Source organism: Chaetodon auriga, chromosome 14, assembly GCF_051107435.1.
Source record: "Chaetodon auriga isolate fChaAug3 chromosome 14, fChaAug3.hap1, whole genome shotgun sequence".
Classification (NCBI taxonomy): Eukaryota; Metazoa; Chordata; class Actinopteri; order Chaetodontiformes; family Chaetodontidae; genus Chaetodon; species Chaetodon auriga.
The window spans coordinates 24,120,861-24,147,986 of NC_135087.1; the positions used below are offsets into that span (position 1 = coordinate 24,120,861).

The 27,126-nt window shown below is 38.1% G+C and overlaps 1 protein-coding gene across 7 annotated transcripts in view; it reads right to left on the minus strand.

The window, feature by feature from the left end:
- Positions 1-27,126, minus strand: part of nrxn3a (neurexin 3a) — a 246,478-nt gene that overhangs the window by 88,645 nt on the left and 130,707 nt on the right. For all 7 annotated transcript variants that reach the window (XR_013078140.1, XR_013078139.1, XR_013078137.1 and 4 more), the window contains exons 11-17: positions 9,817-10,020; positions 7,758-7,784; positions 4,551-4,670; positions 4,130-4,250; positions 3,212-3,472; positions 1,608-1,798; positions 201-374 (exon numbers count right to left, since the gene is read on the minus strand). Coding sequence is in view for 3 of the 7 variants with exons in the window: in XM_076748438.1 (XP_076604553.1) it covers positions 201-374; positions 1,608-1,798; positions 3,212-3,472; positions 4,130-4,250; positions 4,551-4,670; positions 7,758-7,784; positions 9,817-10,020 (1,098 nt within the window). In the remaining 4 variants the exon portion in view is untranslated. The remainder of the gene's footprint in view (positions 1-200; positions 375-1,607; positions 1,799-3,211; positions 3,473-4,129; positions 4,251-4,550; positions 4,671-7,757; positions 7,785-9,816; positions 10,021-27,126) is intronic.

Below are 27,126 nucleotides of genomic sequence, written 5' to 3' on the forward strand. Positions count from 1 at the left end.
CTGATGTTTGGCCTGATTCTAACAGTGGTTAAGTGAGGCTGCAAGTACAGTTAATAGGATAAAGCGACTTCCGTATGGATGCAGGGCTGTGGAGCTACTGTTTGCATTGAGCAGGAAGAAAGGGCTGTTGGAGCTGGAGTTGGAGTTGAAGTTTGTGTTGTAGTAGTCTAAATCAGACTTGGATTTGAGGAACGGTGTACCTTCGCATCCACGCTCAATCTGTCCGCTGCGAAACAAGGCGTCATTGAGGAGATCCGGCAGACGACCGTTGAGGTCGACTGATGCCAAACAGCCCTGGAAGCCTTCCCTGGAAGCCACCAGTTTAGGCAGATTGCCATACATGCCTGGGCCCAGCCCTGCGATGAACAGATCACCTGGGGTGTGGAAAACATAGAGACTGTAGGAGAATCTGATCTTAATATGTCTTCGTTATAAATTCCCTGTTTATGTGTCAGTGTCTTACAGAACTGAGCCATCTTCATTCATCTGAGGAAATTACATTTACAGGTTAGTTAATATTAATTAATTATATAAATTATTAATAAATAGTTCTGAAGAAGTGTTTTTTCCAGGGTTTTTTTTTTTTTTTTTTTTTTTTTCATGTTTAGGGGTTTGATGACTTTTCACTACTGCTAACCCTCAAATTAAGTAGTACAATGCAGCACAATGTAAACAAGGGTTAGTGTAGCAGGCCAGCACAGTTCAACACCAGTGTTAAATTGGCACCAGTTTTCGATTGATATTTGAATATTGTTGAATGTCAAGGTAACACCCATGATCGTACAAAACAACTCCACAGCTATTCACTTTAGAAATCAACACAACCAATCAGAACCGGTGCTTTGCATTCCTACTTCCTAATGACAATATCTGTGTCTTTTTAGTTGCCGTAAGATACACAACATTGCACTGATGGGAACCCCATCTATATCAATTAATAATACGCTTTCAGATATTATTCATAGGTTAGGTGGCTTTTCTTCCATAAATTACATTGTAGCAGGTACTGTCATGCTGACTGATCTACCTAAAGCACTCTCTAAGCTCAACAACAGGAGGAAAATTTGTTCATCTAAAAATGTGTAAGTACATTAGAGTTGCAGTACACTCAACATTGTGTACTGTGTTATTTAGAAAATAGTTGTCCCCTCAGAGAGTAATATTTCAGTCCAGTTGCATGTTCTCATACTCAGACCAAGAAAAAGTCTCGAGTCCCTGGAGTGTGGAACTCCAGGGACATAAGATGGACATAAGGATGTCAGATGGAATGAGATGGAAATCTTGCTCCACCTCATGCAGAGAATGAGTTCTTAATACCACTCATGCCATCTTATGTCAAACATTTTGAACTATCTCATTAATGTTTTGACAGAAAAGCAATCACAATATTGTATATAAACATGTCTCCATGATAATTAATATTGTAGGAACACTAAAGCATGTAAAATGAATTGGAGAAAAACAAAATTTTCTGCAGTAAAATTGAAACACAAGGGATTTTAGTAGTTAAGCAAAACTTAAACCGATGTAGCTGAATGAAAACTGGACACAAGGAGATACAAACACTGTTATGCATTTATGTTATCCATGTCATGTCTTCTGCATACCTTTCAGGTCCAGGTTCTTGGCCCCATTGATACTCTGACTGGTGGCTGTAGCATCTACTTTCAGTGTGTGTGTGTTGCTGTTGTCTCTGGTAATGGCCACATTGTGCCACTGGTTGTCGTTCAGTGCCCTTTCACTTTTGCCCTTAATGAGGTTGGGCCCATTTCCAAGGTCAAAAACATAGTGAATGTATCTGCAAGAGAAAAGTTATTGAGAGTTACAGAATGTTTAAGAAATCTTCAGCTTTGAGCCATTGAAGCAGTTCTTTGAAATGAAACTGTTTGAAAACATGGGTTAATCACAGTCAGTTATGTAGTACAAAGTAAGTTACTGGTATTTTGGTAGAAATTGGATCTGAGCCAGTGCCCGATCAATAGACTGGCGAACCAGGAGCGAACATGATTCATTCTGTAGACAAGCGCAAACAAAATACTTGGAAGAAATGTGCACAATTTGTGGAATAATACTGAAAAATGCAAGTAAACCACTTTATTGGTTTACTTGCAGTTAACAGATTGTGATTGGCATCAAAGTAGCTACATGATTAAAAAGTCAACTATTACTTCAGCAATGTAAGCAGGTTTCATCTTCTTCTTCTCTGCAGTCATGTGAAGGCAACAGGACAGATTGCTATTGATAAATCTACTTCTTTTGTTTAGTGATCCAGTACGTTTGCCTTGCTTAAAATCATATTGACTGGAACCACTGCTGCAACATATCAACAAAATATTTGCGCACACAAACACATTTGGTCTGGCTGAAGTCATTGTCTCAATACATTTCCTGGATATTTGGGAGATCCTAACGATGTACTTTTTGTAATTTCACAATCATATACAGCATACTGAGAAAAATAAATAAATTTTATTGTAATATTCAAGACTTGTAACAGTTATTATGTAAAACACAGCGTGTGTGTATGCAGGACATGGAAGTGGTCAGTGTGATTACACTGTTAAAACAGAGCACCTAAACATCTGAGCAACTCAAATAACTTTAATCTGCAATAACTGATATTCTTGGCCACTCGAAGGCAGTGAAAACAAGTTGTGAACACAACACTGATATATTGTTATCTTTCAAGTTGATATGGCCAACTTGTTAGGAATCGGTTGCTCATTTAGACACCAGTAGTTACAGAGCAAAATTATCATTGAGTAGTGTTTGTTGTCTGATGAATGTTAGGTCCAATATTTACTCTGGTTTTAGCTCCCTATTGGTTGGTAACTGTGTCTGTCTGCTGTTCGGTGCTGACCAGGTAGTGTACACTGAGTTTTTATAACGTTTTCACTGAAAACAGCAGCCTGCTATGATAGGCATCATGCTATGAGAGTTGTGAGAATGAACCAAAAGAGTAAAGTTGCAACCAGACAACTAAACAATGACCTCAGACAAGTTAGAAAGCTCCATAAAACAGAGGGGAGCTGCAGATTCGTGTGGTAATTCTCTATAGGTTCATCACTGCAAGCAAATAATTTCACATTGGTATCATATTTCATATTGTTTCATATCATTTGACATGTTGTCATGATGAAAATACTGATTATAGTTGCTTTAAATTGGCAAACAAATAATGCATTAAGCATCTTTTCAAAGTAAAACTTACCCTTTAACCAATTCTACAGCGATAAAATCATTGCCATCTCCAGAGTTGAAGAGTATGAAGCCATCTGGGGAGGTGGTCTTGAATTGGAAGAAAAGGTGCATGGATGTGTAGGCCTGCAGGGTGGCCAGGCTCAGATAGCTGCTTTTGGATTTGAAGGTGACAGGGTCGGCGATAATTGAACGGATCCCAAAGCGGGCATTTAGCTCGCAATAATCAATATCACCATTTTTGCACAGGTCGATGTAGAGCATGCCGTTAAATCTGAGGAAAGGAAAGTGACAGGCATTTGAAATTACTGTTGTATAAAGATCTTGTTCTTCAAAGTCTGGAAAAAAAGACGTTAACCAAAGATAATTGGACAAAAAACTTAAATATGGGAGAGTCTTAAGTGGAGTAACAGACTTTTGAGCATTTGGGGTAGAATAACTCCACAACAACCTAAAAAACACACTGCCTAACATATTACATGTCTAACGTTAGTTAAAGTTAGACGGCATTGGAAAGTACACATTCAACAGACACTCAGCAACATGAGCACTAATTTTGTCTTGTTTCCACCAAGAAATGTCAGTCCAATATTATCTGTACACTCTGATTTGATCTCCACCACGTCTCGGAAAAAAATATCCCACTCTTTAGCTGCTCTATGCTCGACATTCTTCACTAATACTCACTAAATTTGTCCTCTGCAGGGGGAGCACTGACACTGAACCAAAACAGTAAATGTGCTGTAAAACTAAAATAATTATCTAAAAGGGGCAAAATTGTTCTGTAGAAACAAAGAATTTGGGTGACAATTCACTGCAGATTTGTCATTTGATCCATTGCTAGTATGAAAAAAATGATAAAACTTTCAACGTATACAAACACACTGTCACACACACATTTGAAAAGTAAAGTGTAAAAATGCTTGAGTACCTAAGGCTCTGAAGATGACCAATAAAGCTGGATGGGATGCTGGAAACAAATCGGCGCTCTGTCATGATGCCTGTTTCGATGTTGTGGAACTCCAGACGAGTGTGGTCACCCACCATTTGGCCTGAAGATGGGGAGGGTGGAGGGGATGGGTTGAAAAGAAAGACAAAAAACGAAAAGAAAAGAGAACACTGTCTGACACTAACACACAAGGGCTGATTTAAAGAGAAAATTACATTAACAATATTAGATGGGTGCAAACTGTCACTAATGGTTACATATCTACATACTTTCTTTGTAGCAGAATTACACACTGAGACTGTCAATCTCTATGGCAACACACCACAGCATGGTATAATACCATTGACAAGGCAACACTAAGAACATTTCTTCTAGCATGAACCGAGTTGATACAGGTAAGTACCTTCTGCTACATCATCGTCAACCGTTAGCTTGTAGGTTTTGCCACGACGCACCACACGCACTGTATGCCATTCATTATCATTGAGCTTTTGCCCGGCATACAGGGTCTCTGGTCCCTTGCCTGAGAACAATTGTCAATCACAAAGTTAAAGGCATCCTGAACCCAAAACCAAACCTTTGTTTTCCCACCAGTCAGCCTGGAATCATTGACAAAAATTCTACAAGCACCTTAATAGCTTGAAAATTGCTTTACATGTAGTTTTCAAACTAGTTCTTATAACTTTGGGAAACAAAGGTTTGGTTTAGTCAGTGACATACACAGAGAAAAAACACAAAATGTTTGACCTGTAATTCTCTCAGAATACACCTTACCACTATCCTGCAGAACAGCAGGCTCTCAAATAGTCTGAACAGAGCAAATATGAATGATCAAATACATTAAGAGAATTTGCTTTTACTCATCACAGGCTTATAGACATCTTTTCCTGCCACTTCTTCATTTCCCTCTTCTTTTGCCTGTCTCCTCATGACTTTTTTCTGACCATGAAATGCAAGCCCAAAACATCATCTGTAAGCTGAGCCACATTAGACAACCAGCGTAGTATAAACTGGCATTGGCCTTTTCGTAACTTATCCATTATCTTTTTGATCCATGATCCAATATAATATCCATGTTTCTCATTTGACATTTTTTGCTGACAAGAAATACATGTACATGCATGCAAAGTCACATATTTGTAGATTTATATGCATAAATATCCAAAGGGATTCTTAGGCCTCTGAACTAAATGACCAGATATGTTGATTTTTAAAGCCAAATCGTCAAATTCTTTCTTTTGACTTTATGCAATTTCCATAGGCATCACACACTATGTGTCTGCTATACACATTTTTGTGCAGATGGCAAAGCATTGGTAACTTCATGAATCATTTAAATCTCCTAACTTTCCGACAGGATCGAAGGACAGGAATTTTAGTGTTGTATTACTGTGTTTTGGCACTTGACGGTCAGTATTTCACTGAGGTGCTTTCTTTCTGACATTTAAAGAATCAGTTCAAACAAATTACAAAAAAAAAAAAAAGAAAAAACATCTCTTATTTTCTCTCTAGGTATCTTTTTCTCATTGTTGCTGTTTGTCAGTACAGAACTGTGGTTGCCCCCATCCACAAAAAGTTGACAGGAGCAACCAGAGACAGATATTTATTTCCCAGTGTCTAGCACAGTGACAGGGAAGATCTAGGACCACTTAGGATTTAGGATCTTTGTTATGTCTTCCCCTGGTCTCTCTGTTTCACTGCAGCATGTGTATTATATTTTACATATAATTTCTCCTCTGCACTACAAGCTCAGGCTGTTTCTCAGCACTACACTTGCCCTTAGGTCGCACTGTGATTGTAACTTCTATGATTACACACAACAAAAAAAAACTTGATTAATTGATAAACTAAACCTTCCTGCAAACAGTTGATCTCTTTTACTCCTGATCTATGAGGCTGCATTGACTTGCAAGAATATTTCTAGTGGTAAAAGGCAGTAAAAATTATATGCATATATATATAATTTTATATTCCAGTGACAGATGTAAAGGCAAGCTCTCCATAGCCTCATTATGAGTAAAAGCAATCCATTGTTATTTGTGAAAGCCTGACAACTGGTATGCAAATGAGATGTCAGACACTATGAAAAAGCATATATATATAAATATATATTGTATTTGATATAAAATTTTTCGAACAATATAGAGTTATGCTGCATATTTTTGATCCTCACTCTCCTAAGACATAACTTGAATTTATCATTTAAGAGTCTGATTCAGGAATATCTAATTATTTGAAACATTTAGATTTTTCATTCTTTTGCTTTGGGTCAGCATTTTACTTTGGGATAGGAATGTACACAGTCAATCAACGGACAATTATTTGTCATAACATGCATGTTGCTCAAGGTTGACAATCAAAAGAATTTCGTTTGAGAAATGTTAACATTTAACATTGTACCTTTGTGTTGCAGAATGTGTAAGGATTGAAAAAGTCCACCAGATGAAAATGTTATTGGGTTTTATGTGTTTAAATTTCCCCTTAGTTTCTTAAATTTCGAAACAAAATTAAACTGTATTACAGTTCCACATATTTAATGTATATCATGTTCCCTCACTTTATTAAGGCTATTATAAAAATATTCAATTCAATTCAAAACGTCTGCACTATTCAGTCAAATTTGCAGTCACCAATAAATATGTCCTATGCATCATTTTATAGACTCCCCACAAGAAATAAAAATAAGGTTATATGTGTTTAAACAAATGCTGTGTGGAAGGTCAAGGGTTAATAACATAATGAATTTAGCTACTGAATTATGGCTCAGTCACACTCAATATAAATATATTGAATAGGCATATTCCTCCATACAGGATTGTATGACTCAGATTATGTATGGGGTCATTTTATAAAAACAAGTCAGTTTCCTAAATATGCCATTTCTCTCCGTTGGGACCATACTGATGTTACATTCAGGGTGCTGCTGTTGTATCTGTTTTGGATATTGACAGATTTCAGCCATATTGGTAAGATTTTGACAAATTTTACAGTTGAGTTGAGGTAAAAATATCTTTGGACTCCAAGTATGCTGTTTTAATAGCAACTCTCTAAGCGAAATAGGGGCTGGTGTCAAACATCTGCACTACTAAAACCATCAAAATACTATCCGAATTGATTGTGTTGGTCGTGTTACAGTATCAAAGATATTTATTAGAATCACTCTCTCTTTGTAGTTATTTTTAGTCTTGTAGCCTCAGAAGTTGGATAATGAACCCAAGAAGCACTTGCAAAGCAAAATACTGTGTATATACTGTAAGAATAATTTACTTTTTATTATTAAATGTACATCAGAACTAGTGTATACACTGCAAAATGATGTTAGAATGTTTTTATATTCAATAGCAAATAGAGAATGTGAAAGAGGACCCATAAGCAGAAAATAGAGAGGCTAATTTAAAAAGTTATGTCTACTAATTAAAACAAATCACCACTCAATCTATTTAACTGAAGCTATTTCTGTTGGTTCCCAACCAACTGAGCAAACGCATCCACCACATAGGCTTAAGAGAAGGTGGAGGGTGGTACAGGATTCACATTTTAAAAAAACACATTTCCTTTTAAAAGAAACAACATTAACATAGAGCAAAATGAAACTTGAGTGTTAACTTACTGGAGTTACAGTTTATCCTGATACAGTCTAGATGGGGAAGAATAAATGACAGATGAAATTGCATCCTTCAAGGTTACTGCTGCAGACATCCAAAAACAAAAAGTCCACCCTTCCGGGGACGTACACATGCAGGAAGGCAGCCATTTTATTCCTTTGGTATTTACATGGAACTTTATGCCAAATTACCATGAAATGAAAGATAGAGTTTGAAGATTTCCAAAAACAGCATTTAATATTAAATAAAATAATGCATAGATTTGCCAGTCATAGTAATGTGCTGGTTAATAAAATCTGCTTTCCAGAGCTTGTGTTGCTTTGTTATCCATGGTCCTGAAATTTATTAATTGTTTATGCACAGTATTGACAGTAAAATGGCCACTTGTAGTACCAGCTACATGAGTTCTCCAACCCAACACTGACTGTTTGACTTTAGGTGTAAACATTCAGATTAGAAAAGACGTCTTTGGCTCCAAAGCTTCCTCACCAACAAGGTGGTAGCAGCCATTCATTTTAGAGCCACGGATCTTTGACAAGTCAAGAAACACACACTGATATGATTTGATTTGCTATTAAAACAAAAAAAGTTCAATTTGTAAGACAGCAGTTTGAGAGACAATGAAAATCTGATGTATCTGAACAGTTCCTTTGAGGCCAGAATACCTGCTGTATGCAGCTGTGAAGACAGTGAGGGTCGGTCACCATGTGGCTGGTGGTTTCATGTGTCGTCAACCGCAACAGAAAAGTGGGAGCAAACAGCCACGATCCAATCAGCACCAGCACCATGCAGAGGCACAGGAACCCCAACCATCACATCTGGGCTACTATCCTACACATGCATGTGTCACTAAGCTAGATCAGAGGCTATATCTGTAAATATATACACTTTTGCTTTTTACTTTTGTCCTGTAGAAAATCACACAGATGAATCTAGACTAAGAAATCACATGAGCACTGACCAATTGAAGCTGCAAATATTTTGACTGAAATCTAGGGCATGGATTAAATTAATTAATAAAATAGTTTTATCTAATTATCAATTTATCTCAACGCGGCTTGGCAAACCAGCGAACATTCTTACTAATACTTCTTACTTTTTATGATTTTAACTTAACACACTGTACGTGCAAGATATAAATTGAGGTCTGTGACTCATTACTCATTGTAGCACTCTTTACATATTATGATTGTGTGTGGACGTATTTGGGGTCGCAGCCAGCTGTAGGTTTTGCTGGGCTCTGTTCTCGGGCTGTTCGCCTGACGGGCCGCAGGCTTAAGGCCTTTGAAGGGGTGAATACCATCTTTTGACAAAGCATGATGGAAAATGGAATTGAGAGGTAAACATAAAAACAAAACACTGAAAAAGCGTAGACTTCCATAAAAGACACCATCATTGGCAAAGAAAATAACCAACCAGAGGAACAAGAGGTGACAGAGAAATGATGTGATGTCAGACAGAAAATTCAGGTTACTGAGAAAGACAGGAAAAGTTCCTTCTAATGTCCTGCTGGATGATGGACTGAAGGTCAGTGGGCATACTATACTTGGTGGAGGTCACCTCTTAGAAAGTCTCAGCACACTTTGTTCTTTAAAAGGACTTCATTAGAGACTAGACTTTAAAGTCCAGAATCTCTACATCATAATGTGCATTCTGCATATTGTGCTGTGACTGTCTCAAAAGTTCTGTAAACAAGAACATGGATATGACTATGGTTTGTCTGTTTCAAAGATGGGCCAAACATGTTTAAGACTGAAACAAAATAAGATATGATGGTGTAGCCATAAGTTCAGATGTTATCAAGTAAATAGTTGTATTTAGTAAGCAGTCATCTGTGTTATCTGTGTGCAAAAATTGTATTAACACCCATGCAAAAAAGATAAAAACTCTTTTATATATGTTCTATCTTTAAAGGATCATAGTGATGATAATTGATGAAAAGACTGCACAAAAAGATTGAAAGAGGGTGAGAGGAGAGGAGAGGTCACTGCTCAACGGTAAACCATCTCATGGTGAAGGTGGAGGTGTGGAGGCAGATGGGGGGGGGGGGGGGTCATACGATACCTAGGTTGACCGTTAGTTTGACGCGACCCCCATCCAACTCGAGCCTGAGCGTGTCAGCTGAGTCTCGGGAGGTGGTGGCCATAAGGAGGCCATAGGCCCGCTGGGAACGAAAACGCAGGGAGACATCCTCAGCTTCAGTGTGCATGATGGTTGGCATCACCACCTTCATATACATGCTGCCATCATAGGAGAGGATGGAAGCCTCTGTGTGAGAAAGTCAGAAGCATAAAGAGATGTTAGCCATATTCCGAAGTACGATTTGAGTAAATATTATCATGTGGAACCTGATACTTTGTCCAATTCAATTAATCATACTCGAGGGCTGTCAATGTCTGTGAGTTGGTCGATCACTTTGATGCAGATCATGGCTGGATTAACTTGGTGGGGGGCTTCTGGGCCCCCTTTAAACCCCTACTGTGTGCCATTTGTACAGCTTTTTCCTTTGCTGGAAATTGATACATGTTTTTGTGTTGCAGTTTCCCAATATTTGTTCAATTAAATGAGCACAAACCATCCATCAAACCACCTAATGCACATAAAGCCTGCAGCTTTAGAGGCCCCTTCGCCTACTATTTAATCCAACCCGGGGTCTAGACTGAAATTTCTCTACAGCAATTGGATGGACATTTGTGTTACCCAAAGTAAGAATTGTAATGAGTTTGGTGTTTATCACATCAACATTTTAATTTGCCTACAACTTCATTTTATGACAAAATACCAAAACAAACAAACAAATAATGTTATGCTTAATGTATTTTCAGTCTTGGTGTCTAATACATGAACCCTTCAACAACGATGTTCAGGATACTACTGCTTTATTTTTAGATACATCAACATGCCAACCTTATGTACATAACTGCATTATGTCGTCAGGACATGTATTTGGTTTGACACCATCATGGGTCAATGTATGCTTAAAGAACCCAACCTCTGGAACAGAAATGACACTTTTTCAGGACTGAGTTTTAACCCTCTCTTCCTTGATCTCATCAGCATGGCACTGGGGTTAGTATATGGTTCCTCTTTCGTATAACCACAGACGTGAATGTCATCAACAATGGCTACAACCCCTTTAAGGTCCTTGTATGTGTCAGCAATCATTAAAAAGTGGTTAGACTCATCTAGCTCATAAAACTTATGTCTTGCAAAAATTGGGTCTGTCTCTCTCTTTCCCACACACACACACACACACACACACACACACACACACACACACACTTAAGACGTAAAGTAATTTAAAAAACGCATTGTCTTAATTGGAAGACTCAGAAACATGCTGTCTTCACTTAGAGACTATTTTTCCAGAGGAGCACAGAGGACTGAGAGAGCTTCATCTCAAGGTGCAACAACAATCACCTGAAGCTCAAAATCAGCCGAACCAATGAGCTTGTGGTGGACGACAATGATTAAAACATGGATGCTGTTGGAAAAGAAGCTATAAATTAAAAATGTCTGAAGATTCTCATTCATCCAGCTCATGTGAAGCTCGAGAGCCAAAACTCTTCCTTCAAAATGTATTGTTGCTTTTGCTCCTCTCCTGATTAGTAAAAAAATTGTAAAAATTTTAGCCACTCTTGTTACTCCCCGCTGATGAACAGTTTAACAGTTTAAGTCTGGTGCAATTTACATTAATTAACACACACATTAAACTTTAATAAAGTCGGTTGAACTCATTCTCTTGGTTTTTCATGTAGGCTCTACTTTTTAGTCTTTGAGTATTGAGGAGTACTGTAAGATGCTCACAGCTTATTTGGTATTTCCAACCAAAAATAAAAGTTCACTAAAAAGTGGTGTTTCATACTTATTCTTTAAATGACCTGCTGTTCAATTACGATATGATGCAAACACTTGATTATGGTTTTTTTTTTTGTTTTTTACAGTTGCTAACACACATTTCACTGTTCCCTTTTTCAAGACCTTCAACGCTGGGGGTCACTCTTCATTGCTTGGGCACAAAAGCATTCAGTGTGCTCATCTTAGAAAATTTATCAGCTGTGTTCTCGCTCAAACTCAAGCCTCACCAAATTTCTGTGTATTATCTGTCCAATTATTGTACAATTTGCTGCATTATGCTACATAGAAACTCCTAATTGGAACCTATAACACTGAGCGCTGATTTTCATTTCTTGATGACCTCTATAAAAGAGCAGATGAGGTATGGGGGGTAAGTGATGTGAAATCGAGAACATTTTGTAACCGTGTGGGACAATGAGGCATTTCATTCTTCTCATGTCACAGATTGGTTTACAGTCCACCCAAAGATGGTGTCACCTTTCCTTTCTTCAACCCCACAGAGGAATTATTTTCTTCATGGAGGTAAAACGTTATGGCCACCAGCCACACGATCAGATGTCCCTCTTGCATGTAATGAATGCTGGATGTCTGGACATGTCTGCTGAAGATTGTCAGGGTGAAGGGTAAAGTGAGTACATAAGTGTGATGTCAGTGAGAGCTTGTGGCCAAATTTAGAAGACAAGGCTGACTAGCGCTGAAAAGGTATCCTTTACAAGTATGCACAGTGAATATACATAGTTTTGCATTGCATTACTGGAATTACTTTAAGTTTAATTTTCAGCACTTGCAAGGTAACACAGTCTATGCAATAAAGATCTGACCTTATTGTCGTTGTAATGGAATCTTGATTCATGCTGAACAAATGAATGAAGAAAAAACATTTCAATTGTCAATTTTGACTAGGCATAGAAAAATGTGGGTTAGCAACTGTAAAAAACTGTAATGCAATCATACAGTTTACATAGCGTCACAAACATATTTCTATCATTACTGTACCCATAAACTGTAAGAGACCCACAGCATCTGCTTCTGGCTACAAATTTGTGTTTAAATCATGCCACTCTGCACATTATAGACAATAACATGATTTCCTTGAGGAATGTCTTTCCATTTGTTGATCTGCTGTCATACTTCATGTGCTCTTGGAGATGGACACACAGTCCAAGACCTAACACCTTGTGCTTGTGACATTAAAACAGTACTTTCAAGTAAATGAAAGAATTGTTAATTCCGTGAAAAATGAGCAAACTCCGTCAGCTCCGTCAACCTTTTGTCTTTCTGCCTCATAGAATCCCAGCAAGCTTGACCTGCTTTAGTTGCTCAACTCTCTCGTTTGCTGGCTCAGAGCTAGCCTGCGTAAATTCTCTTCTTTTGTAGCTAACTTTTCAATGCGCTCAGCATAAGTTCTGGTTCATTTAGGTTAACAAATGGATACAGACAGAAACCAACCAAAATACTTATTGTTCAGTGTCCATCATTGTGTCAATGAAAAGTCACTCTTTGCTGTCATCTGTAGCACGTCACTCTCTTGCGCTTCTCCCTCTATATAAGGTAAGACCTGCCTTCTTGCACCTTGAAAACCAATCAAAAGTGACAAATGAAAAGCTATGACCATTACAACACAAACAGAGAACTGTGAGAACAGGTACAACATTTGTGCTGTATGTTTACTGACCAACGCCTTTAGACTCATGCAGGAGTCTGTGCCCTCATCTGATCATCAAAACACTTTGTAGGCCGACTTCAAATTAGCTGTTACACCATGCTGAGCTCTGATTCTGCTCACCCTTTTCGAAGACATTTGGATATGTTGATAGTGGTGAGTGCAAGGAAATCGTAGAGTGCTCAAACTCACGCGTGCACAGACACACAAGAATACGAAGAATGTGGCAGTTTAAGCATGTGAGAGTGTGTGTCTATGCATTTGTGCTATGGATAAAATCCAAACAGCCACTGAGCTTGCCTGTTATTAATCTCCATCGCAGCTGAGCAAACCCACTGATTGAAAACCATGTGATACAGTCAAAAGTACCACAAAGTGGACCTTCACTTGGGAATGTTTTGTGAATCATCAGTGTTTGTTCTGTCTACTACTTTTGTATTCAGAATTGTAATTAACACGGCAGTCTTTAGAGGGCACTAGTAGGGTGTGAACTTCAAAGGCTCTTTCAGCCTTTAGAAATGTACTTCATTACATGATCTTTAAACTCTAAATGTTTTGTCTTGTTTTGTTTCAGATTCTACCAAAGAAGGCCATGGTATCATCAGCAGAATGTCTCTTATCACTCGAGTATATTAATATTAAATATTAAGTGTTTTGCTTGTTTGAGTGATTCTCCCAGGATCTTTCATCGACTAATGGAATTTATATTCTGATATGACAAAATCAAATCTTTCAGGTGTGAATGATGACCATTAAAATGACAAAGCATTATTCTTTTTTATTTATTTATTTTTTTTGCCCAAACTAACTTAATTCTCTTTTCACAGTCAAGACCAAGACTTTTCAGTGCACAGGCATAGTAATTACTTATGCAAGGTGTTTCCCTGTTGTCTTATTTATTTCTTAAAGTTCTGGGATATCACCAAGTCAAATCTTGGGACTTGGGTCAGTTGCAGTTAGCACTTTGATTCCGTGTCTCACAGTGTGTCAGCCTTTAGACTCACTGTCGCTGCTATTTTGACATTGCATTCCTCACCTAGTCTACGTTCCATGTCATGTTACAGTAACTTAATATGATAAATGAATCAATAATATGCTGCAAGACATTATGTGTCCTCTAAACACCCTTTGTTCAGTTTTGCTGCATGAATATGAAACTGTAGTTCTACCAAGTGCCCACAGAGTGGAGGCACAGACCATCTGTCTGCTGGGAAAATTTTCTGAAAGAAGTAAAGCAGGAAGGGATGAAAAATAAAGAAGCAAGGAGAGGTTAAAGATGGACAGACAAAGCAGGAATAATAAATTAAACCAAGAGAAGGAGAAAAAAAAACCCTGTAAAAATGGGCTATTATGTGATTGGTACCTGATGACCAACAATGAAAATAGAGGTGATAGAAATTGAGAAAGATGGGGACACATGGAAACAGTGTGTGAGAATACTGTCTCCTGTTCTTATGATGAGTCCAGACATTCACGTAAGAATTAAATTCCAACTATAAACAGTCAGGACACTGGGGACTTTGTCATATTAATTCAAATGTTTTCCAATTGATTAGTCTAATTTAGAATTAGTTATTAGTTGTCAGATTATTATTTAGTGGGCCTGATGTGCAATGCACAAATATACAGTGGCATTTCATGCCGCTCGTTCAGGGACTTATAAGCAGGGCTATGAGAGGTGTGTCTCAACTTCATCTCTGTGAAATGAACTCAGAGCCAGGACAGCACCTACCATCACCATGGTTACCTTTGATTGCAGCTGAGGAAACACAGCTGATTGAGATTTGCTAGTTAGTGCAGTTTCTCACACACACACACACACACACACACACACACACGCACACACACACACACACACACACACACACACAGGACGTCTACATTTTTACACTTTTTCAAACATTTCTACTCATTAAAACTTTCAGCTAGAAACACTATTCAAACCTTAAAATGTCAATACCTTACAAGTTTTATTCAACAAGTAAATCTCATTCACGCTTTTTGAAAACATTCAGATTTGTTCAAATTTTAGTAATATGATGATGATAATGAGAGAAACCTATAAACCCACCCATTTTCAACGACTTTCAACTGTGGTTCAGGAGTTAGAGTGGTTGTCTACTCTTCAGAAGGTCAGTGGTTTGATCGCTGGCCCCTGCAGTCTACAAGTCCAAGTATCTTTGTGCTCAAATTGCTCGTGAGGGTGTGCGTGTGCATGCATGCGTGTGAGAATGCTGCCTCGTATAAAATGCAGTGAGTGGTCAGTAAGATCAGAAAAGCGCTATATGAATACAGTCCATTTACCAACTTCATTCAAACTATAAACCAGCGAGGACACACTATGAATCAGTTTTTCACATCTCTCATACTGCATGGGGGAAGCCTCTCACTCTGTCTCAGGCATGCACACACATTAACAGAAATACACGTATTTTCAAAAGAAAACCACAAATACAGTTAAAGGGGCTCAACAGTGGTCTCAGGGTAGGCTATATTTTCAAAATAAAAGCCAACAGACACTAACAGGAGCACAGCAGAGGGGTATTTATTTATGACAGCATACCTGTCAACCCCGGAATTTGAAAATAAGGGAAATTTTCCAATGCCCTGGCCTGAACCATCCCACTACCTTATCACTGTCCACATACCCACATTTAGACATTTAGGTACACACAGTGAATCTTAAAATCATGACAAGGCTACCACTTTCTCTGAAATATTAAGTAACTGCAGTTGAGTGGTCAGAATCAGATACGTGGTTTAAAGTGAAATGCTGTGAACATCTCTACATTATATAAAGGAAAACACAAAAGCACATATAAATTCAGCACTTAGTTTAAATATGTATTACTTGAAGGATATGTTCACATCACTAACACATTATCCTTCAGTTGTGATTTTGAGAGAAGCTACTGGCATGAGAGACAATTGGTCGAAGAGGGTGATAATGAAAATGGATGGCAGAGATAGTAGAAATACAGCCATCAGCAGGGCACGCTTATGTTTTGCAGATTTGTTTCTTTTCCTTCTGTGTGATCCACCAAAATCCGTGTGGAATATTTTACCAAACACCATGGCTTTGACTGACGTTGCTCTTCATTAAGTATGAGAAAGCCTTCTTCCATTTGATGAGATACTTGCACAAACTTGGAGCCTTTTTGGGAAGTACTCCATCCCTCTCACATTCAGCCATCTTCTTCTTGTTCAATTGGCAGGTGCTGTTTGAGTGAATGACCTCGTCACTAGATGTTAAAGCTAATTTTCTACATGCTGCCTCCTGCTTATTGAAGGACTTACAGCCAACCTTTGGTCTTTTTGTTTTGTTTACAAAAGTTAAAAATACAGGAGATTTATGGCAAAATATTTAAATGTAATTATTTTTTACAATCAGAAGCTGCCAAATGGTAAGAGATTTTACAAATTTTTAAAATCAAAGCCTCAAAAGGGAAAAGGAGCTTACAGCAAGCTACATGAGACTAAAGACCTCAGAAGACTGAGGCACCATCATAACCATGGCATAACACCCGTCATGAACATTAGGGAGGAATGATTATGATTATTGTCATTAAGTGCCACTGAGTGTCATTCAGTCAGCTCTGTCTTTTCTGATAGGGGTTAGGGCTTGAATTAATTGACAGAATGGCACTTCAAGACAACAATCAGAAATAAACAATAAATACAAATTCATAAAGATTCCTTCATGTTAGCCACATACTAACAGGGTAAAATATTACGCTTTTTCATATTTTCTTATTATAGCAGTGAGTGAGTGGGAGTAATCTTTAAATCTTCTTTGAAGTTCTCCTACTTCAGCTTACTTTCATCTATCATCATCACCTACAGACTTCATTTGAACTTAAAATTGAATTTTAACTTTTAAACTTTTATCCAGCTTTCTGAAATATTTTAGTTCTTTAATTACCTGATTAAGTTTTAATGTCTTTTTTTTTTTCAGTGTTTTTCTGAGTTTTTAATGGGTGTGTAATTTACTGCTTGAAGTGTGTGACATGGCCTGTGTTGTCACCCACTGATCCTTTTCTGTGTTTCTGTTTAAGCAATAGGACTTAGAATTTTGGTCCTTTGAATTTTCTTCAAAGCATCAAGAGAGCCCCGCTACTGTCTTATTGACTCCAATCATATTTTGCTCTTTATCAGTGGCTTTCAAAGAGGTTTCATAAAACTGTCAATCATGATTCCTATGAGGGTTTTCTGATCTGTCAATGCTATGGTCAAGGTTTGTTTAAATTTAAATCATCAAGGTTACAGTTAAAAGAGGCAGATAGTTAACATGGATTGATTGTGGTCATGCTTAACAAAAACTAATGTTGATTAGGAAGCCGACAGTGGTCTCCAGTGTCAAAATCACATGCCAGCCTCATCCCCATGAGGGCTGAGGATAAGATTTTAGCTTGTGTGCACCACTTCTTTATCTGCTGCTATACTAAGCATTTTTAATGCTTCTATGAAATAGTCCAGTATCATCACAACTTGTGTCATATATTCAACCAAAGGATTTTCTGTGACAAGCTGTAAATACAGTCATTACAGTTTTCTTTACAGTTACTAACATGCATTTCACTATACTGAGTTAGCGTTTTCAAAACTCTTTACACAGTCAGCACAATCAGTACAAAGCAGTCAATACAGACTGTGGGTCACTTTCCGTTGGTTTGATACAGATGCATTCAATGTACAATAGAATTCATGAACCGTTTTCTCAACCACCACCAAATCTCTGTTTATTCACAGTTTACAAACTACTGTCAAAACTTTCAATCTATATTCAAAATAACACAAAATTACTGTAAATTAGATTTCTTTTAAAAGAACTGATTCTGAGATGTGATAGATGTACAAAATAGACAAGATTTGAAATGTTTGGGCTGCTAGTTTTGAAAAAGTGAACTCAGTATAGAGAAATCTGAGTTCAGAAATATATAAATAATGATAATAATAAAACACTGTAATACACATGTTGACATGTTTTGATACGAGTGCCAGATATCATTTTGTGCTTTTGAAAACTAATGTCCTCTGTGAAGACTTTCTAGCCCAGCTGGACTTATTTGTCTATCTTCTGAGACTATTTTCTTGGTTATTCATAAACATCCATCTTTGAATTTCTGCATCATCCTAGCCTGTATGACTGGTCATGGATTAGATAAATCAAATGGTCCATTAACATATGCAACAGATTATTCCTGCTGTGGACAAACCCGTGTTTTTGTGCTACAGCAGTGAAAATGTCATTGTATGTTTCATGATGAAAATCAAACTTAATTAACTGAGTTTTCTACCTTTTGCCAATTTAATATGATCAAGCTGAATAGTAGTGAAGCATATGAGTTACTAGGAAATTCCCATTCACAATAAAAAATAAAAACAATCTCCACACTTATGACTTAATGCACCATAAGAATGCAATATTTATGATGTTGTGATCAATATCAGTGTATGTTTTCATTTTTTGTTCACTTGTATGTTCACATGCTGTACATGTGTCTGGACCCATGCTCAGCTGCACATGAAATAAATGGCCACGTTTGGTCACAGTGATGCCTGGGACTGATGTCTAATTGACAAGGTGTCAGATTATAGCACGGTTAAATGTACACAATTTAAATTCTCATTACAGTTCTGGGCTGGGCTGTCAGGCTAATTCTAACATATTTCTTGGATGTAACTGTGTGTGTTAGAGTGTGTGTGTGTGTGTGTGTGTGCGTCTCTGTGTGTAATGACCTGCATGTGAGATGCTCTCAATAGAGTGTGTCCAAAGGATTCATACGCTTTTAACTCACTGACCTTGGCACATTAACAGCACCCAGAAAAATACTTTAATGCGTTTAGATTGGTATCAAGATACTGCACATGTGACCCCTTAACTTGTGCTGTGTTTTTGTTGTGATGTAGCAGAAAGAATGAATGAATGAAGTCTGTTCACATCTTTACATTCAAGACCAGGGAAAACTGCAATACTGCCAAAACCCCATCAGGCCTTGTGAATCTCACCTGAGTATAAGATTTGGTTTGAGTCCATATCCTGATTTGCCATTGGATGAGACCCATCAGACTCACGGAGTGACATGATCATGACGTCACCAAAGATATGAGAATCAACAGGCCCTACTACACTACACCTTTCCACTGCAATGTCAAGTTGCTATAAGAGATGCACCATTCCTATTCCAAAGTTTGAACAGGCAACAATCCCCCAGCTTCTTGTTGTATAAGCTTTACTGTGTGGTTGTGAAATTAATGGACCGCCGAGTCCTGTCATTGGTGTTTAAAATATCTCAGTCATCGTGCTTGCTACTTGTGTCTGTGTTCCTAACATGTTACATTGATCGTCTTTTCCCACACCTTTGGCCAGTGCTTGTGTTAGTTTCATTCATTGCATGTAAAGAAAGTAAGCTGCATTTTATCAGTTAGAAGATCAGTGCCACTGCTGACAATTGAGATTGTAAGCCAGGCGTCTGTGTGATAAAGACACAGTTATTGTGTCTTTCCTTAGCAATTAAGATCTCCACTGTTTTGCTTTGAGTGCCTTTCCCTCTCTAACACACAACTTTAATGCACACATAGTGCCTTAGCATAACTCAGCTTGATTCCACGCCACATTGTTGTTAGATACGTGAGAATCACATTCCCATCTCATAGTCCTGTCCATCATCTTGAATTGCCACATGTTGTAGCCACTCATGTGGTCACATCCATCATCTTGCTTTCTCTCTTTCTCTCTCTTCCTCTCATGCACACACACACACGTACACACGCGTGCGCACACACACACACACACACACACACACACAGTCACAGACGACACTCTTGCCTGCTGTTTTACACTGGTTATTGTAGTTCCTTATGCCTGTAGCTGTTTGTTATTGTAGTTGTAGTTGGATAGTGGTTAAATAAAATTCTTTTAAGTAGAAGTTGTGATTATTGTGCATACGTGTTGTGATAACAGCTGGTTGTGACCATCAATGCTCAGATTGAACCCTTCACTGTTCACCTGACAAATGCAAAATAGTGCTCAAAAGCATTTTAAGTGAACATCCCTTTGAGAGACTGAATACATGGTTCGGTTATTAGTCCCTGATCCCAGGGTTATGTCCAGTAATTATTCATTCATATTAATAATTTTGTTGATATCAATAGCTATCTCTGCTCATCTCAGACCTCTAATGTTGAGAAGCAAGGAAATACAGTGATTTCTAAAATATTATAAAATATTATTAACATCTCGTGTCGTGAGAACCTGGCCTGTATTTGAAACAATAAATAACCAATAAAACTTTCTGCACACATTTTTCACATTAAAGATTTTCCAGTTCAAAGGGCAAGATTAATCTTTTTTCCAGCAGGCTTTTAACCCATTAGTGACTAACAGCTATATTTGGTATGTGAAGGAAAAGCCTCACAGAATTTTTTCTGTGAAATACAAAACAGAAAATCTAAGAATTTGCTGTAAAAAGACTACACATCACAAAATAAAAACTTTTGATATCACACATGCATCATGCCTTAATTGGAAGACAAAGTTGATTTTATTTAAAAAATGGACAAAACCAAAATTTCAAAAAAGTTGAGAGACTGTGTAAAATATAAATAGAAACAGACTGATGATTTGCAAAACACTGAAACCCCATATTTAATTGAAAATACCACAAAGACAACATATTAAATGTTGAAACTGAGAAATTTCATTGTTTCTAAAATTATATCCTCATTTAGAATTTGATGCCAGCAAAACTTTTTAAAGAGGTTGGAACAGGGTCATGTTTACCACTGTGTTGCATCACCTCTTCTTTTAACAACACTCCATGCGCATTTGGACTATAACTTTGAAAGTGGAATGTTTTCCCGTTCTTGCTTGATGTGCGGTTTCAGCTGCTCAATAGTTCGGGGTCTCCTTTGTCGTAGTTTACGTTTCATGATGCATCAGACATTTTCAGTGAGTGATAAGTCTGGACTGCAGGCAGGCCAGTTTAGCACCTAGACTCTTTTTCTAGGGAGACATGCTCGGAATACATGCAGAATGTGGTTCATCTTTCTGAAATATGCAAGCAGCATATGTTGCTCCAAAACCTGTATATATGGTTCAGCATTGGTGCCTTCACAAATGTGCAGGCTACCCATGCCACGTGCACTGATGCAGTGAATCTCAACTGGTGGGTCCCCACTTTGGGTTGCGGACCCCTCTCCAGTGGCTTGTGGGCCCTTGCCAGGCCAAAAAAAAAAAAAAAAAAAAAAGTTAAGAAATAAATCATGTGCTTTTATTTTGAAGGAGATTTTTTATGCAACTGAGCGTTGCTGAGGGATGATGATGGGTCCCAAAGCCACATGGTGGGTGGGTCGCGACCGACCCATTTTCAATGGGTTGCGGGCCTTTGCCTGGGAAAAAAAAAAATAAAAAAAAAAATCCTGTGCTTTTATTTTAAACAGGATTTTTTATGCAGGGAGTGGCATCTTTTCGTGTCGTGGCTTGGGTCATGGCTTGTCATTAAAGGATGATGGTGGGTCCCAAAGTCAGACCAGTTGAGAACCACTGTACTAATGCACCCCCGTACCATCATGGATGCTGGCTTTTGAATTGTGCACTGATAACAAGCTAGATGGTCCCTCTTTAGCCCAGAGGACAAGGTGTCCATAATTTCCAAAGCAAATTTCAAATTTTGACTTGTCAGAAGCACAGGGCAATTTTCCACTTTGCCTCAGTCCTTAGTTTCTGGATCTGTTTATATATAGCTTCCTCTTTGCATGGTAGAGTTTTAACATGTATTGGTGGATGCAGCAATGAACTGTGTTCACAGACAATGGTTTTTCAAAGTGTTCCTGAGCCCATGAGGTGATGTCAACTACAGAATTGAAGTGCCGTCTGAGGGCCCCAAGGTCACAGCCATCTAAGACTGTTTCTCAGCCTTCTGCCTTGTGTACAGAGATCTCTTCAGATTCTCTCAATCTTTTAATGACATTGTGTACTGTAGACAAAGAAATCCCCAAATTCTTTGCAATTTTACATTGAGAAACATTATTCTTAAATTGTTCCACTACTTGCCAGTGCTGTTTGTCACAGAGTGTTGAACCCTTCCCCATCTTTACTTCAGAAAGACCCCTCTCTGGGATGCTCTTTTTGGCCCCAATCATGTTACTCACCTGTTCCCAGTTAACCTAATTCATTGTGAGATGTTCCAACAGATGTTTTCTCTTAGCATTTCACAACTTTTCCAGTCTTTTGTTGCGACCGTCCGAAATTTTTGAAATGTGTTGCTGTAATTAAATTCTAAATAAGGATATCATTTTCAAAAACAACAAAATTTCTCAGTTTCAACATTTGATATGTTGTCTTTGTGCTATCATCACATTCTGTTTCTACATACATTTTACACAGCATCCCAACTTTTTTGGACGCTTGGTTGTACTAAAAATCAGTGTTTCAGGGCCAACCACCACAACAGCATTTTCCTCTCAGCCAGTCTGCTTATGCTCCTACAGATCATTCGCAGCTACTTTCCCCACACACACCCTCCCGACACAGAGGCTCGCCGCCATACACACCCAGTGTGGTAGGCACAGCTCTATCACTTTGCCACAAATTTTTGATGTTAAATGCTACTCATAATTACTATTTGCATGAATGTCTAATATTGCTGTATGTATCATTGCTATAATATTGTTAAAAAAAAAAAACAAACAAAAAAAAAAACAGAATTGCTGGTGGTAGTAGTAATAGTTTGCGTGTGTGTCAGTGTGTGTGTGTGTGTGTGTGTGTGTGTGTGTGTGTGTTGAAAATTCCACAGGAATACTGTATAAAATTCTGCACAACTGAATGAAGAAAAACAACAAATTATTAGAGCAACAAGACTATGAGTATATCAAAAATTGGGGGGGGGGGGGGAGATGCATGGATTAATTAGAGGAGTTTTATTGGGAGTAACTTAAAACGAAATAAAAATAAGAAAGGTAGTAAGATAAAAGTGACACACACTTACACACCAATGACACAGCATCAGGAGCAATTTAGGGTTCAGTATCTTGCCCAATGATACTTTGACTTGTAGAATGCTGGGCCAGAGATTGAACCAACAATGTTCTGATAAGTCGACAACCTTTCTACCCTTTTCTCAAGTGGAATATGTGCTGTGGAAATATGCCTCATGATGACTTTACCATGTGATCAATTTGTAGTATGGGTAAATCCTTATCAGTGTTATTTATGCAGCCTTTATTAGGGACAGGCGTTTACTTATTTGTGCTGGCCTTTAATCAGATTGGTAGATTGACCCCTCTTTGGAACCTTTTCATGATTTGACCACCTGATCTAAGGAAAATAATACATGTTGAAACAGATGTCGTAGTATCAGGAACCAGGCAAATAACAGCATCACTAATACCAAAGTAATGAAAAAGAGCCAATGGTAGAATGTTTCCTGGACACGAGTATTCAAATTGATGAATCAATGAATTAACAATATTGATAGGAGACCAATGAACCAGTTCTACACCTGTAATCAGCCCACCTGAAATCGCCATGACAAAATCAAGATAAAGACAACCTTTACTGATTTCACATAAGGAATGAACTAAAGACTGAAGATAAAATTGTTGCTTGAGACCCAACATAAGTCTTTGTAGTATTGAGTCATTACATTGTAATCATGAAAGATATGTTTTCATGGATATAATTTTAATGTGCATCCTTCCTTTGTCCTTATTTTCTGTAGTGCCATGTTACTGCAGAGTACTAGTTTTAAGAGTATCAGTCTATTTTAGACTATTTTCAATCTGATTTCTCAACACCGCTGCTGTTTGAGCCAAAGGCGTGGTTATTTATAAGCAGACTATTCTATCCTGTTTAAATCAATGGTAAATAGACCAACGGCTAACCATTCTCATGCTGAAGTCACTACATTTCACTTCAAGTTATTGCTTCATGTGTCCAAAATGTGGGGTTCTCTTCTAAGATAAACACCTTGAAAGACTTTGTATATTCTCAACTCCATTACTTAACTAATGGTGTTTCAGTGCTGTGGCACTTTATTCTGCTGGAAAAATGATTGAAATAAGAGCCACAGACAAATGGCAGGTAACACCATGCAGAACAGTAAACATTCACTGGGTATACAGCACTGATATCACGATATAATGGCTGTTATGTTGCACATGCACATACACACACACACACGCACGCACGCACGCACGCACACACACACACACACACACACACACACACACTGGGTACTCCTCAGCTCACCTTGAAGAGTCACAACTTCTTTCCATTCACAGCATCAGCTGAAAAGCACAGCTATATAATAAAAGGTCAAAATTCAAAATATGACCTCAAGGAAAATGTAACATATATGCTCACGCAAATATATATAAAGGCAAGTAATAGTGTTAATGAAGAAGATATTATGCAACATTCACTCACTATCTGTGGCTCCCCATAACTATATTGCAATATTTCAATAAAACATCCCTTGGAAAATAATTCAAATAGAAATGTGGACCGCATATCAGATTGACCTACTGATGCCCTACAACTTTTTCTTTCAAAAGTAAAAATGAGATTCAGAGGAAATTATTATCCAGTGGCTCACAGAATGAGGAAAGAGGAAAAAGTGCTATAGTCAGAGATATAATCAGAAAGCTGTTATTTGATATGCTAAAAAAAAACTAGCAGGAGCAATTTGTGAGGATTTGGGATGTGTTAATCATTTCAACTCTGATCAGTTAAAAACAATCCACTGCCTGTCTCACCAGTTTTCTGTCATTGTGGGTTCTCTGGCACAGCTACATATGAGTGAACATTGACAATGAGGCAGGGAAGCTTGGACGACCCTTTAGTCTCTAATCTACAATCCTAATACAACACAGTCCTCATATCAATAATGCACAGGTATACAATAAAACATTGTACTTTACTGAGCTGTACGAATGTTGATTGTATGAGGCATTTGCTGAAACCACAATTTCACTAATCAGTCACATAGAATGTTTTCTTTAGTTATTTATTGTATACAATCTCTCCACTTTTTACTCCCTGTGTGCCATGCCTGGAACACAGCAAACACAGGACAAAGATGACTGCATTTCCATGTCACCATCCTTCCATGACACAGAAAACACCTGTGGTTGGCCTTCACAGGGAGGATACTTCAGTACAACCACCTTTGCTTCCACTGTTCCCTGGTCCCAACCATAAGCTCCATATAGTTTCTTCAAGGAAGCAGTGATAATTCTGGCCTTCAAGCAATGTCAAGTGGACTTCTCCTGTAGCTACAACAGGACCACACTACAGCCTGGTAGGCAGAGTTTCCAGACTGGACTCATATGGCCTGACTTTGTACAATTTAAATTCACCTTTTGGAACTGTCCTCTTTCACATCAACCTTCTGCAACTCATGGCAGTTGAATTGTTGAGGTCACACAACACCACACACATTGATTACTTAATGTTTGATGTCCCTTACCCTTCATGGAAAGGTGGGGAAGATCCTTACATGGACCAATCTGTATCTTCACTTGCTGACGGCTCAGTATGTTCACAGACTCCTCAATACAGGAGCAAGAACAAATTAGTGAAAATTGCACCCTGTGTGTGTATGTAACAGTTCAGCTCTCATACATCACCAGGAACTCAATTTTTTCTGTCCCTCTTGTCTCTGCGTGTTTAATTCAGTTGAGTCAAACAGCCTCAGGACAGGCCCAATTTGATCAATCTAGGTAAAACATTATCAACTGATGTGTGTTTGCCTCGATCTGTCCCACTTTACATCAGTCTGAATACACCTTTACATGCCTAAAAGGAGGGAGAGGATGATGATGGTGACAGAAACCTGCAGATGTGATTAAACCAGTGGATGCACAACACATGGCCAGTTTGTGTTGAGTCTGCAATATTTAGCTGGAAAACTATTAACTAAGTTTGCATTCATGAAAAGGGGCATACTTGGATTGCAATAAAGCTTAAACAGCGATTAATTACCCAGACTGTGCTCAGACACAAAATTATCTTGTGACAAAGTTGCTGTCCATGTTGATTATGTGTAAAAACTGTGCGTATGCACTTATTAGTCATACCTGCCTAACCCTGTTATGGCACAGAACCACTGCATTGTATCTACAATAAGCATAACACACTGCAGTCCAGGCAACTACTGTATAGTGGCAATATCGACCAGGAAACACTGGTAGAGAAAATTTAATTTATGTGTGTGTGTGTGTGTGTGTGTGTGTGTATGGGATGCATGTGGGTGTGTGTGTCCTGCCTGTGTCCCGTCCTGTGGGCTGACCATGATGAGCTCTGGCTGTTAAAAACAAGCCCAGTCATATCCCCTCCCCTCTGTTTTATTTTCTTTCTTTCCATAACCCCCCCCCCTTTGGTCCCTGTTTTTTGCACCAGGATAAGGATGCATATGTATATTTATTCCTGCTGCTGGTTTACACTATTTCATTGAGTAACATTTTAAATTGCCAGATGAATGCCACATTGTTCACGAAAAGGCACTCGTTCATGAGATTTAATCATAAGCATAATTAACATCATTAAATTGCCATATAAAGCTACCTGTTCATCAGTTTAGGGGTAAGTTTTAGTCACAAAAATGTCAAACAAGAACAAAAAGAAGAACTTGACCATGCAGAGTTTCAATTCAGAAATATATATATATATAAATCTTACAGTGATGATGTGTAGATGTGTAGATAGATGTGTGTAGGTCGATACAATAAAATGTCTTGCAAAGGCAAGGCCGTCTATGACTTAAATAGGATGGGTATGAAACAATCATGCAGATTGTGGATGACAAACTATTAGCTAGTATTACAGAGGATGTTCCCCCTGACAGCTACTT